The sequence below is a fragment of the Salmo salar genome, chromosome ssa21 (assembly GCF_905237065.1).
Source record: "Salmo salar chromosome ssa21, Ssal_v3.1, whole genome shotgun sequence".
In the NCBI taxonomy this organism is placed as follows: Eukaryota; Metazoa; Chordata; class Actinopteri; order Salmoniformes; family Salmonidae; genus Salmo; species Salmo salar.
Window position 1 is genome coordinate 59070994 of NC_059462.1, and position 13922 is coordinate 59084915.

General features: G+C 48.3%; 1 protein-coding gene across 11 annotated transcripts in view; it reads left to right on the forward strand.

Annotated features, from left to right (window-relative positions):
• The window catches only part of dip2a (disco-interacting protein 2 homolog A), a 286178-nt gene that overhangs the window by 120077 nt on the left and 152179 nt on the right, over positions 1–13922 (forward strand). For 9 of the 11 annotated variants that reach the window (XR_006761253.1, XM_045704956.1, XM_045704958.1 and 6 more), the window contains one exon: positions 5868–6005. The exons of the other annotated variants lie outside the window; for them this stretch is intronic. Coding sequence is in view for 8 of the 9 variants with exons in the window: in XM_045704956.1 (XP_045560912.1) it covers positions 5868–6005 (138 nt within the window). In the remaining variant the exon portion in view is untranslated. The remainder of the gene's footprint in view (positions 1–5867; positions 6006–13922) is intronic. 11 annotated transcript variants of the gene reach the window in all.

A 13922-nucleotide genomic window follows, 5' to 3' on the forward strand; every position in this document is an offset into this window, starting at 1 on the left:
GACGGCCTACAGGGGGGAGGTGAGGGCTCTCAGAGTGTGGTGTCAGGAAAACAACCTCACACTCAACGTCAACAAAACAAAGGAGATGATCGTGGACTTCAGGAAACAGCAGAGGGAGCAGCCCCCTATCCACATCGACGGGACAGTAGTGGAGAAGGTGGAAAGCTTCAAGTTCCTTGGTGTACACATCACTGACAAACTGAAATGGTCCACCCACACAGACAGCGTGGTGATGAAGGCGCAACAGCGCCTCTTCAACCTCAGGAGGCTGAAGAAATTTGGCTTGTCACCAAAAACACTCACAAACTTTTACAGATGTACAACATAGAGCATCCTGTCGGGCTGTATCACTGCCTGGTACGGCAACTGCTCCGCCCACAACCGTAAGGCTCTCCAGAGGGTAGTGAGGTCTGCACAACGCATCACCGGGGGCAAACTACCTGCCCTCCAGGACACCTACACCACCCGATGTCACAGGAAGGCCAAAAAGATCATCAAGGACAACAACCACCCGAGCCACTGCCTGTTCACCCCGCTATCATCCAGAAGGCGAGGTCAGTACAGGTGCATCAAAGCTGGGACTGAGAGACTGAAAAACAACTTCTATCTCAAGGCCATCAGACTGTTAAACAGCCATCACTAACATTGAGTGGCTTCTGCCAACATACTGACTCAACTCCACCCACTTTAATAATGGAAGAATTGATGTAATAAATGTATCACTACCCACTTTAAACAATGCCACTTTATATAATGTTTACATACCCTACATTACTCATCTCATATGTATATACTGTACTCTATACCATATATTCATATATTTATATGTACATATTCTTATTCATTCCTTTACACTTGTGTGTATTAGGTAGTTGTTGTGGAATTGTTAGATTACTTGTTAGATATTACTGCAGTGTAGGAACTAGAAGCACAAGCATTTCACTACACTCACATTAACATCTGCTAACCATGTGACCAATAACATCTGCTAACCATGTGTATGTGACCAATAAAATGTCATTTGATGAAATACCCATATAAATAGCTTTTTGTGTTTATTTTCACCCATTAAAAACACTCTTATATCTGTCAAGGTTGGAAGGGTTGCTGTTCAAATACAATAAATCCGTTTTTATTCTGAACTGAAATAGACTGATTGATCACATCACACAGATGTAACCCAGAAAACACACACAGTCCTAATGAGAGCTCTGTGGCTGGTCGACGTTTTCAACAAACATGTCTATTCTGGGTTTAGGTTTTGGCAGTGCAACCCTGAGGTCATGCTCAGCATGAAGTCTGTTTCTGTACTTGTTTTTTTTTTAAGTACGCCAGAGTTGAGAACCCTGACTCACATAGGTTATGTGATGCCAAACTGGATCAGAACATCTACTGCTTGCTCAGTCAGACAGGAGACCGTTTCCTGCTGTAGATGAGCTACCCAGAACTGTAGGAGTGTGTTTGCCTTCAAAAGCATCTTGCTTCAATCTGTTTATTCCATAATAAAAATTATTACTCGTATTTTAACAGCAACAGTTCCAACCTAGACTTGTTTTCAACAGTAATTTCTACAGTAAGATGTACAGTAGGACTGATCATTTCTACAGTGAGATGTACAGTAGGCCTGATCGTTTCTACAGTGAGATGTACAGTAGGCCTGATCATTTCTACAGTGAGATGTACAGTAGGCCTGATCATTTCTACAGTGAGATGTACAGTAGGCCTGATCATTTCTACAGTAAGATGGACAGTAGGCCTGATCATTTCTACAGTAAGATGTACAGTAGGCCTGATCATTTCTACAGTGAGATGTACTGTAGGCCTGATCATTTCTACAGTAAGATGTACAGTAGACCTGATCATTTCTACAGTAAGATGTACAGTAGGCCTGATCATTTCTACAGTAAGATGTACAGTAGGCCTGATCATTTCTACAGTAAGATGTACAGTAGGCCTGATCATTTCTACAGTAAGATGTACTGTAGGCCTGATCATTTCTACAGTGAGATGTACAGTAGGCCTGATCATTTCTACAGTAATATGTACAGTAGGCCTGATCATTTCTACAGTAATATGTACAGTAGGCCTGGTTATTTTTTATCTATCAGTACTGTTACTGGGGGTTGCACAATCAGCTAGCTTGCTTTGGCTAATGTTAGTTACACAGCTAACCGCTAGTTAGCTAGCTAGCTTGCTTTGGCTAATGTTAGTTACACAGCTAATCGCTAGTTAGCTAGCTAGCTTGCGTTGGCTAATGTTAGTTACACAGCTAATAGCTAGTTAGCTAGCTAGCTTGCTTTGGCTAATGTTAGTTACACAGCTAATAGCTAGTTAGCTAGCTAAGGGGATTGTTTGGAAGAAACATCGACTACTATGAGCGATGGTACTCCATTATTGCTGCTTACAGTATCATCATCACCTGTTATAAAATGACGACGATGCCTTGCTAGCTGACTTACTCTGACTTACTCGTTTCCTGAAAGAAGTTCCTGGGTTTACCGTCATGGTGTGGTCAGGACGTGTCATTTTAATTTGTTCGTTTTGAGAGACTGATTACTAAGCACTTTTATCAATCAAATGTATTTATAAAGCCCTTCTTACATCAGCTGATATCACAAAGTGCTGTACAGAAACCCAGCCTAAAACCCCAAACAGCAAGGTAGGGTTTCCTAGCCTAGGTGGCCAGGAAAAACTCCCTAGAAAGGCCAGAACCTAGGAAGAAACCTAGAGAGGAACCAGGCTATGAGGGGTGGCCAGTCCTCTTCTGGCTGTGCTGGGTGGAGATTAGAAACCTAGAGAGGAACCAGGCTATGAGGGGTGGCCAGTCCTCTTCTGGCTGTGCCGGGTGGAGATTATAACAGAACATGGCCAAGATGTTCAAATGTTCATAGATGACCAGCAGGGTCAAATAATAATAATCATAGTAGTTGTCGAGGGTGCAACAAGTCAGCACCTCAAGAGTAAATGTCAGTTGGCTTTTCATAGCCGATCATTCAGAGTATCTCTACCGCTCCTGCTGTCTCTAGAGAGTTGAAAACAGCAGGTCTGGGACAGGTAGCACGTCCGGTGGACAGGTCAGGGTTCCATTATCGCAGGCAGAACAGTTGAACACTTCCCTACAAAAAACACATTGTGGGCGCTCCTCGTTAATTCTCAAAGTTTGTATGAAACCAAGAGAGAAACTGATCGCTGTATGAGCTCAGTCAGAACTTGTGGCTAGCATGAGTCCATTTGATGACAGCTGTGAGTGATGGCGAGTGGGAATGACAAGTCAGTGGCTGACAACGCATCTGCATCTGCTGCTGAACAGCAGAGAGCGCAGTTGCGCTTGGCCAAATCAATTCCAGTAATGATTGAAATAATTACACATTTACTCAGACATGTCGCGACCCACCATTAACAGGTCCGCGACCCACCATTAACAGGTCCGCGACCCACCATTAACAGGTCCGCGACCCACCATTAACAGGTCCGCAACCCACCATTAACAGGTCCGCGACCCATACTTTAAGAAAGGCTGATCTAAGGAAACGTCATGTAATTTAGTCTCCTCAACTTGTTCAACAGATTCAGCTGAGGTCTAGAACTTAAAGATTGACTTGTACCAAATGCAATGCTCTTAGTTTTAGAGATGTTCAGTTTTAGAGATGGCTACCCATTCCAAAACAGACTGCAACTCTTTCAGGGTTTCAGTGACTTCATTAGCTTTGGTTGCTGATGCGTATATGCTTGAATCATCAGCATAAATGGACACACATGCTTTGTTTAATGCCAGTGGCAGGTCATTGGTAAAATTAGAAAAAAGTAGAGGGCCTAGAGAGCTGCCCTGCGGTACACCACACTTTACATGTTTAACATTAGAGAAGCTAAAATTGAAGAAAACCCTCTTTCATTAGATATCTCTCAATCCACTATATGGCAGAGGTTGATGAGCCATAACACACATGTTTTCTCAACAACTATTTATTTTCAATGATATCAAAGGCTGCACTGAAATCTAACAGTACAGCTCCCACAATCTTCTTATTATCAATTTCTTTCAACCAATCACCAGTCATTTGTGTCAGTGCAGTACATGTTGAGTGCCCTTCTCTATAAGCATGCTGAAAGTCTGTTGTTAATTTGTTTACAGAGAAATAGCATTGTATTTGGTCAAACCACATTTTTTCCAACAGTTTTCTAAGAGTTGGCAGCAATCTGATAGGTCTGCTGTTAGAACCAGTAAAGGCTGCTTTACCACTCTCTTAGCGGAATGACTTTGGCTTCCCTCCAGGTCTGAGGACAAAGACTTTCCTCTAGGCTCAGATTAAAGATATGACAGATAGGAGTGGCTATAGAGTCAGCTACCATCCTCAGTAGCTTTCCATCTAAGTTGTCAATGCCAGGAGGTTTGTCATTATTGATCGATAAGAATCATTTGTACACCTCTCCCACACTAACTTTACAAAATTCTAACTTACAATGCTTTTCTTTCATTAGTTATTTTTTTATGCATAAGTACGATGACTCGCTGTTTGTTGTTGCATTTCCTGCCTAAAGCTGCCCACTTTGCCAATGAGGTAATCCTTAAAATAAATGGCCAGATATGACCATAGAGTCTAGAACACTGGCTTCAGTTAATCCTGTTCCATCTAGTCTAGAACACTGGCTTCAGTTAATCCTGTTCCATCTAGTCTAGAACACTGGCTTCAGTTAATCCTGTTCCATCTAGTCTAGAACACTGGCTTCAGTTAATCCTGTTCCATCTAGTCTAGAACACTGGCTTCAGTTAATCCTGTTCCATCTAGTCTAGAACACTGGCTTCAGTTAATCCTGTTCCATCTAGTTTAGAACACTGGCTTCAGTTAATCCTGTTCCATCTAGTCTAGAACACTGGCTTCAGTTAATCCTGTTCCATCTAGTCTAGAACACTGGCTTCAGTTAATCCTGTTCCATCTAGTCTAGAACACTGGCTTCAGTTAATCCTGTTCCATCTAGTCTAGAACACTGGCTTCAGTTAATCCTGTTCCATCTAGTCTAGAACACTGGCTTCAGTTAATCCTGTTCCATCTAGTCTAGAACACTGGCTTCAGTTAATCCTGTTCCATCTAGTCTAGAACACTGGCTTCAGTTAATGCTGTTCCATCTAGTCTAGAACACTGGCTTCAGTTAATCCTGTTCCATCTAGTCTAGAACACTGGCTTCAGTTAATCCTGTTCCATCTAGTCTAGAACACTGGCTTCAGTTAATCCTGTTCCATCTAGTCTAGAACACTGGCTTCAGTTAATCCTGTTCCATCTAGTCTAGAACACTGGCTTCAGTTAATCCTGTTCCATCTAGTCTAGAACACTGGCTTCAGTTAATCCTGTTCCATCTAGTCTAGAACACTGGCTTCAGTTAATCCTGTTCCATCTAGTCTAGAACACTGGCTTCAGTTAATCCTGTTCCATCTAGTCTAGAACACTGGCTTCAGTTAATCCTGTTCCATCTAGTCTAGAACACTGGCTTCAGTTAATCCTGTTCCATCTAGTCTAGAACACTGGCTTCAGTTAATCCTGTTCCATCTAGTCTAGAACACTGGCTTCAGTTAATCCTGTTCCATCTAGTCTAGAACACTGGCTTCAGTTATTGCCGTTTTTCACCATGAAGACGTTAGATGCCAACTATCAACGCTCAATAATACCCTTGAGAGAAATGATAGATTTGACTGTGAAGTTGTAAATATTAAGTTCTCAGCTTGTCCTGTCAGGTCTATTATAGTGTTTAGGAGCGAATTAAAGGTGTTGAAAGACTGAACGTAATCCCATAATAGGCCTTATAATGAAATCACCTCAAGGTGTTTGACCCTAACTAGCCGCAGCATCCTTTGACTTCTGACCTTCACACAGATAACCACTCCGCCCCCCCAGACGTGACCGGCCTATCGGAACACTCGCTGCGTGCGGACAGAGACAGACCCCCGGTGGCGTCGGTGAAGGTGGTCCCCAGGGGATATAACCACTCCAGCGTCATGGAAACCGCCGATGGTGAGTCCCACTGTCACCTCGGGTAGCCACGGCAACGTCTCGGTCAGGGAGAGCTCAGTAAAAGACCTATCTATCAACTCAGCACTAACAGCATCCTCCTGTAAACCTCCGCTTATTTCTGTTAACATGATGGCCTGCTGTCTATCTGACTCTGATGGCCTGCTGTCTATCTGACTCTGATGGCCTGCTGTCTATCTGACTGCAGATCCATATCACCACAGCAGATCCATAACACCACAGCAGATCCATAACACCACAGCAGATCCATATCACCACAGCAGATCCATATCACCACAGCAGATCCATAACACCACAGCAGATCCATATCATATCACCACAGCACACCACCGCAGATCCATATCACCACAGCAGATCCATATCATATCACCACAGCAGATCCATAACACCACAGCAGATCCATATCACCACAGCAGATCCATATCACCACTGCAGATCCATATCACCACAGCAGATCCATATCATATCACCACAGCAGATCCATATCACCACAGCAGATCCATATCACCACAGCAGGTCCATAACACCACAGCAGATCCATATCACATCCATATCACCACAGCAGATCCATATCACCACAGCAGGTCCATAACAACACAGCAGATCCATATCACCACAGCAGATCCATATCACCACAGCAGGTCCATATCACCACAGCAGATCCATATCACCACAGCAGATCCATATCACCACAGCAGATCCATATCACCACAGCAGATCCATATCACCACAGCAGATCCATATCACCACAGCAGATCCATATCACCACAGCAGATCCATATCACCACAGCAGCATTAATGGATTTATTCATATTCACATGTGTAACATGTCTCTCCTTCAGACCATAAGTACGAAGGAGACAGAGCCGTCGGTCTTACCGATGGTATTTTATAAATGAGCTATTACCCAGCTCTCTGTCTGGTGTCTGTGTGCCCTGTTATACCAGCTCTCTGTCTGGTGTCTGTGTGCCCTGTTATACCAGCTCTCTGTCTGGTGTCTGTGTGCCCTGTTATACCAGCTCTCTGTCTGGGTGCCCTGTTATACCAGCTCTCTGTCTGGTGTCTGTGTACCCTGTTATACCAGCTCTCTGTCTGGTGTCTGGGTGCCCTGTTATACCAGCTCTCTGTCTGGTGTCTGGGTGCCCTGTTATACCAGCTCTCTGTCTGGTGTCTGTGTGCCCTGTTATACCAGCTCTCTGTCTGGTGTCTGGGTGCCCTGTTATACCAGCTCTCTGTCTGGGTGCCCTGTTATACCAGCTCTCTGTCTGGTGTCTGTGTACCCTGTTATACCAGCTCTCTGTCTGGTGTCTGGGTGCCCTGTTATACCAACTCTCTGTCTGGTGTCTGTGTACCCTGTTATACCAGCTCTCTGTCTGTGTACCCTGTTATACCAGCTCTCTGTCTGGTGTCTGGGTGCCCTGTTATACCAACTCTCTGTCTGGTGTCTGTGTGCCCTGTTATACCAGCTCTCTGTCTGGTGTCTGTGTGCCCTGTTATACCAGCTCTCTGTCTGGTGTCTGTGTACCCTGTTATACCAGCTCTCTGTCTGGTGTCTGGGTGCCCTGCTATACCAGCTCTCTGTCTGGTGTCTGTGTACCCTGTTATACCAGCTCTCTGTCTGGTGTCTGTGTGCCCTGTTATACCAGCTCTCTGTCTGGTGTCTGTGTGCCCTGTTATACCAGCTCTCTGTCTGGTGTCTGGGTGCCCTGTTATACCAGCTCTCTGTCTGGTGTCTGGGTGCCCTGTTATACCAGCTCTCTGTCTGTGTACCCTGTTATACCAGCTCTCTGTCTGGTGTCTGGGTGCCCTGTTATACCAGCTCTCTGTCTGGTGTCTGTGTGCCCTGTTATACCAGCTCTCTGTCTGGTGTCTGTGTGCCCTGTTATACCAGCTCTCTGTCTGGTGTCTGGGTGCCCTGTTATACCAGCTCTCTGTCTGGTGTCTGTGTGCCCTGTTATACCAGCTCTCTGTCTGGTGTCTGTGTGCCCTGTTATACCAGCTCTCTGTCTGGTGTCTGGGTGCCCTGTTATACCAGCTCTCTGTCTGGTGTCTGTGTGCCCTGTTATACCAGCTCTCTGTCTGGTGTCTGGGTGCCCTGTTATACCAGCTCTCTGTCTGGTGTCTGTGTGCCCTGTTATACCAGCTCTCTGTCTGGTGTCTGGGTGCCCTGTTATACCAGCTCTCTGTCTGGTGTCTGGGTGCCCTGTTATACCAGCTCTCTGTCTGTGTACCCTGTTATACCAGCTCTCTGTCTGGTGTCTGGGTGCCCTGTTATACCAGCTCTCTGTCTGGTGTCTGTGTGCCCTGTTATACCAGCTCTCTGTCTGGTGTCTGTGTGCCCTGTTATACCAGCTCTCTGTCTGGTGTCTGTGTGCCCTGTTATACCAGCTCTCTGTCTGGTGTCTGGGTGCCCTGTTATACCAGCTCTCTGTCTGGTGTCTGTGTGCCCTGTTATACCAGCTCTCTGTCTGGTGTCTGTGTGCCCTGTTATACCAGCTCTCTGTCTGGTGTCTGGGTGCCCTGTTATACCAGCTCTCTGTCTGGTGTCTGTGTGCCCTGTTATACCAGCTCTCTGTCTGGTGTCTGTGTGCCCTGTTATACCAGCTCTCTGTCTGTGTGCCCTGTTATACCAGCTCTCTGTCTGGTGTCTGGGTGCCCTGTTATACCAGCTCTCTGTCTGGTGTCTGTGTGCCCTGTTATACCAGCTCTCTGTCTGGTGTCTGTGTGCCCTGTTATACCAGCTCTCTGTCTGGTGTCTGTGTGCCCTGTTATACCAGCTCTCTGTCTGGTGTCTGTGTGCCCTGTTATACCAGCTCTCTGTCTGGTGTCTGTGTACCCTGTTATACCAGCTCTCTGTCTGGTGTCTGTGTACCCTGTTATACCAGCTCTCTGTCTGGTGTCTGTGTACCCTGTTATACCAGCTCTCTGTCTGGTGTCTGTGTGCCCTGTTATACCAGCTCTCTGTCTGTGTGCCCTGTTATACCAGCTCTCTGTCTGGTGTCTGGGTGCCCTGTTATACCAGCTCTCTGTCTGGTGTCTGTGTGCCCTGTTATACCAGCTCTCTGTCTGGGTGCCCTGTTATACCAGCTCTCTGTCTGGTGTCTGGGTGCCCTGTTATACCAGCTCTCTGTCTGGTGTCTGTGTGCCCTGTTATACCAGCTCTCTGTCTGGTGTCTGTGTGCCCTGTTATACCAGCTCTCTGTCTGGTGTCTGTGTACCCTGTTATACCAGCTCTCTGTCTGGTGTCTGTGTGCCCTGTTATACCAGCTCTCTGTCTGGTGTCTGTGTGCCCTGTTATACCAGCTACAGTGGCTGGTGGCTGTGTACCCTGTTATAGTTTTGTCCGAATTTTGACTCTATCGATAGCAGGTTCAGTATCAAAATACTCAATACCATCCCTGTAGTCGATAGCTAAACGATACCACGGCGGATTAGCCAACGTTACAGAAAGCTAAGCGAAGCTACAGCTGTTCAGTCGTTGGATATCTTCTGAGTTCAATGTCTTCATTACATTTGACCGTTGTTGTACTTTTTTCAGATACAGACATGTATTCATTAATTATACTTTGGTAAAAACAATCTAACTACATAATAATATAATGGTAATAATTTATTTTAATGGTTAATCTCTTGATACACTTGGTAAATGAAGATGCAGCCTTTTCCACCATACAGGTGAATGTATATTTAATAGTAGTGTGTGCATACATTGAGTTATTGATGTTTTAGCTGGTTACATGGGGCTACAGATGACAAACAATCGCTTTCCCTTCCATGTAGAAGGACGTATTTTATTGTACTGATCAGCAACATGGAAGGATCAATGTCTTGTTTTAAAGAAGTGCAGTCTGCTGATGAATAGCTCATCGTTATGATGGTCATCTGCCACCCATAGGACGTTTGGCCATCTGCCACCCAGAGGACCTTGGACAGGTGTTTGGTTATGCTCTGTGATGGCCATCTGCCACCCAGAGGACATTTGGCCATCTGCCACCCAGGGACCTTGGACAGGTGTTTGGCTATGCTCTGTGATGGCCATCTGCCACCCAGAGGACATTGGACAGGTGTTTGGTTATGCTCTGTGATGGCCATCTGCCACCCAGAGGACATTTGGCCATCTGCCACCCAGAGGACCTTGGACAGGTGTTTGGCTATGCTCTGTGATGGCCATCTGCCACCCAGAGGACGTTTGGCTATGCTCTGTGATGGCCATCTGCCACCCAGAGGACATTTGGCCATCTGCCACCCAGAGGACCTTGGACAGGTGTTTGGCTACGCTCTGTGATGGCCATCTGCCACCCAGAGGACCTTGGACAGGTGTTTGGTTATGCTCTGTGATGGCCATCTGCCACCCAGAGGACATTTGGCTATGCTCTGTGATGGCCATCTGCCACCCAGAGGACCTTGGACAGGTGTTTGCCATTGGTCCGAGGAGGTTAAATTAACATGCTATGTATAGGAGGATACATGGTCAGCATGTTCTAGAAGGTTTAGGTGGACTAGCTGAGTGTGTCTTTAATCATGATTTAGTATTAATGACAGGCCTCGATCTGATGGCGGACATGTTGTATTGATCACCATGTTGCTGCTGATACATTAGAGCTGCTTTAATGATACGTGTTTTATTGAAGAGAGAGCTTCGTGAAGCTACGTGGGTAAACATCACATTACCTTTTCGGTGGTGTTTTTTTAATTGGTCTGTGTTGACGTCTGACCCCGGTGTGCCCAGTGCTGCTCTGAGCTGCTTGATGAGGAAATGAGAGGTGTCTGGAGACGAAGGTCTGGGGCCAGGGACTAGAATGGTCTGGAGATGAAGGTCTGGGGCTAGGGACTAGAATGGTCTGCGACGGTCTGGGGCTCGGGACTAGAATGGTCTGGAGACGAAGGTCTGGGGCCAGGGACTAGAATGGTCTGGGGCTAGGGACTAGATGGTCTGGATTAAGGTCTGGGGCTAGGGACTAGAATGGTCTGGAGACTAAGGTCTGGGGCTCGGGACTAGAATGGTCTAGGGCTAGGGACTAGAATGGTCTGGGGCCAGGGACTAGAATGGTCTGGAGATGAAGGTCTGGGGCTAGGGACTAGAATGGTCTGGAGATTAAGGTCTGGGGCTAGGGACTTGAATGGTCTGGAGATTAAGGTCTGGGGCTAGGGACTTGAATGGTCTGGAGACGAAGGTCTGGGGCTAGGGACTTGAATGGTCTGGAGATGAAGGTCTGGGGCTAGGGACTTGAATGGTCTGGAGACGAAGGTCTGGGGCCAGGGACTAGAATGGTCTAGGGCTAGGGACTAGAATGGTCTGGGGCCAGGGACTAGAATGGTCTGGAGATGAAGGTCTGGGGCTAGGGACTAGAATGGTCTGGAGATGAAGGTCTGGGGCTAGGGACTAGAATGGTCTGGAGACGACGGTCTGGGGCTCGGGACTAGAATGGTCTGGGGCTAGGGACTAGAATGGTCTGGAGACGAAGGTCTGGGGCCAGGGACTAGAATGGTCTGGGGCTAGGGACTAGAATGGTCTGGAGATGAAGGTCTGGGGCTAGGGACTAGAATGGTCTGGAGACGAAGGTCTGGGGCCAGGGACTAGAATGGTCTGGGGCTAGGGACTAGAATGGTCTGGAGATGAAGGTCTGGGGCTAGGGACTAGAATGGTCTGGAGATTAAGGTCTGGGGCTAGGGACTAGAATGGTCTGGAGATGAAGGTCTGGGGCTAGGGACTTGAATGGTCTGGAGATGAAGGTCTGGGGCTAGGGACTAGAATGGTCTGGAGACGACGGTCTGGGGCTCGGGACTAGAATGGTCTGGAGACGAAGGTCTGGGGCCAGGGACCAGAATGGTCTGGAGACGAAGGCACTAATTTGTAAGTCGCTCTGGATAAGAGCGTCTGCTAAATGACTTAAATGTAAAAAATGTAAATGTCTGGGGCCAGGAACTAGAATGGTCTGGGGCTAGGGACTAGAATGGTCTGGGGCTAGGGACTAGAATGGTCTGGGGCTAGGGACTAGAATGGTCTGGGGCTAGGGACTAGAATGGTCTGGGGCTAGGGACTAGAATGGTCTGGAGATGAAGGTCTGGGGCTAGGGACTAGAATGGTCTGGGACTAGGGGTTAGAATGGTCTGGGGCTAGGGACTAGAATGGTCTGGAGATGAAGGTCTGGGGCTAGGGACTAGAATGGTCTGGGGCTAGGGACTAGAATGGTCTGGGGCTAGGGACTAGAATGGTCTGGGGCCAGGGACTAGAATGGTCTGGGACCAGGGACTAGAATGGTCTGGGGCCAGGGACTAGAATGGTCTGGGGCTAGGGACTAGAATGGTCTGGGGCCAGGGACTAGAATGGTCTGGGGCTAGGGACTAGAATGGTCTGGGGCCAGGGACTAGAATGGTCTGGGGCCAGGGACTAGAATGGTCTGGGGCTAGGGACTAGAATGGTCTGGGGCCAGGGACTAGAATGGTCTGGGGCCAGGGACTAGAATGGTCTGGGGCCAGGGACTAGAATTGTCTGGGGCTAGGGACTAGAATGGTCTGGGGCTAGGGACTAGAATGGTCTGGGGCTAGGGACTAGAATGGTCTAGGGCTAGGGACTAGAATGGTCTGGGGCCAGGGACTAGAATGGTCTGGGGCAAGGGTCTAGAATGGTCTGGGGCCAGGGACTAGAATGGTCTGGGGCCAGGGACTAGAATGGTCTGGGGCCAGGGACTAGAATGGTCTGGGGGCTAGGGACTAGAATGGTCTGGGGCTAGGGACAAGAATGGTCTGGGGCTAGGGACTAGAATGGTCTGGGACTAGGGGCTAGAATGGTCTGGGGCTCGGGACTAGAATGGTCTGGGGCTAGGGACTAGAATGGTCTGGGGCTAGGGACTAGACTGGTCTGGGGCTAGGGACTAGAATGGTCTGGGGCCAGGGACCAGAATGGTCTGGGGCCAGGGACCAGAATGGTCTGGGGCTAGGGACTAGAATGGTCTGGGGGCCAGGGACTAGAATGGTCTGGGGCCAGGGACTAGAATGGTCTGGGGCCAGGGACTAGAATGGTCTGGGGGCTAGGGACTAGAATGGTCTGGGGCCAGGGACTAGAATGGTCTGGGGCCAGGGACTAGAATCGTCTGGGGCCAGGGACTAGAATGGTCTGGGGCCAGGGACTAGAATGGTCTGGGGCCAGAGACTAGAATGGTCTGGGGCCAGGGACTAGAATGGTCTGGGGCCAGGGACTAGAATGGTCTGGGGCTAGGGACTAGAATGGTCTGGGGCTAGGGACTAGAATGGTCTGGGGCCAGGGACTAGAATGGTCTGGGGCCAGGGACTAGAATGGTCTTGGGCCAGGGACTAGAATGGTCTGGGGCCAGGGACTAGAATGGTCTGGGGCCAGGGACTAGAATGGTCTGGGGCTAGCCCTAGAATGGTCTGGGGCCAGGGACTAGAATGGTCTTGGGCTAGGGACTAGAATGGTCTGGGGCTAGGGACAAGAATGGTCTGGGGCTAGGGACTAGAATGGTCTGGGGCCAGGGACTAGAATGGTCTGGGGCTAGGGACTAGAATGGTCTGGGACTAGGGGCTAGAATGGTCTGGGGCTCGGGACTAGAATGGTCTGGGGCTAGGGACAAGAATGGTCTGGGGCTAGGGACTAGAATGGTCTGGGGCCAGGGACTAGAATGGTCTGGGGCTAGGGACTAGAATGGTCTGGGGCCAGGGACTAGAATGGTCTGGGGCTAGGGACTAGAATGGTCTGGAGATGAAGGTCTGGTGCTAGGGACTAGAATGGTCTGGAGACGAAGGTCTGGGCCTAGGGACTAGAATGGTCTGGAGAAGAAGGTCTGGGGCCAGGGACTAGAATGGTCTGGGGGCTAGGGACTAGAATGGTCTGGGGGCTAGGGACTAGAATGGTCTGGGGCTAGGGACTAGAATGGTCTG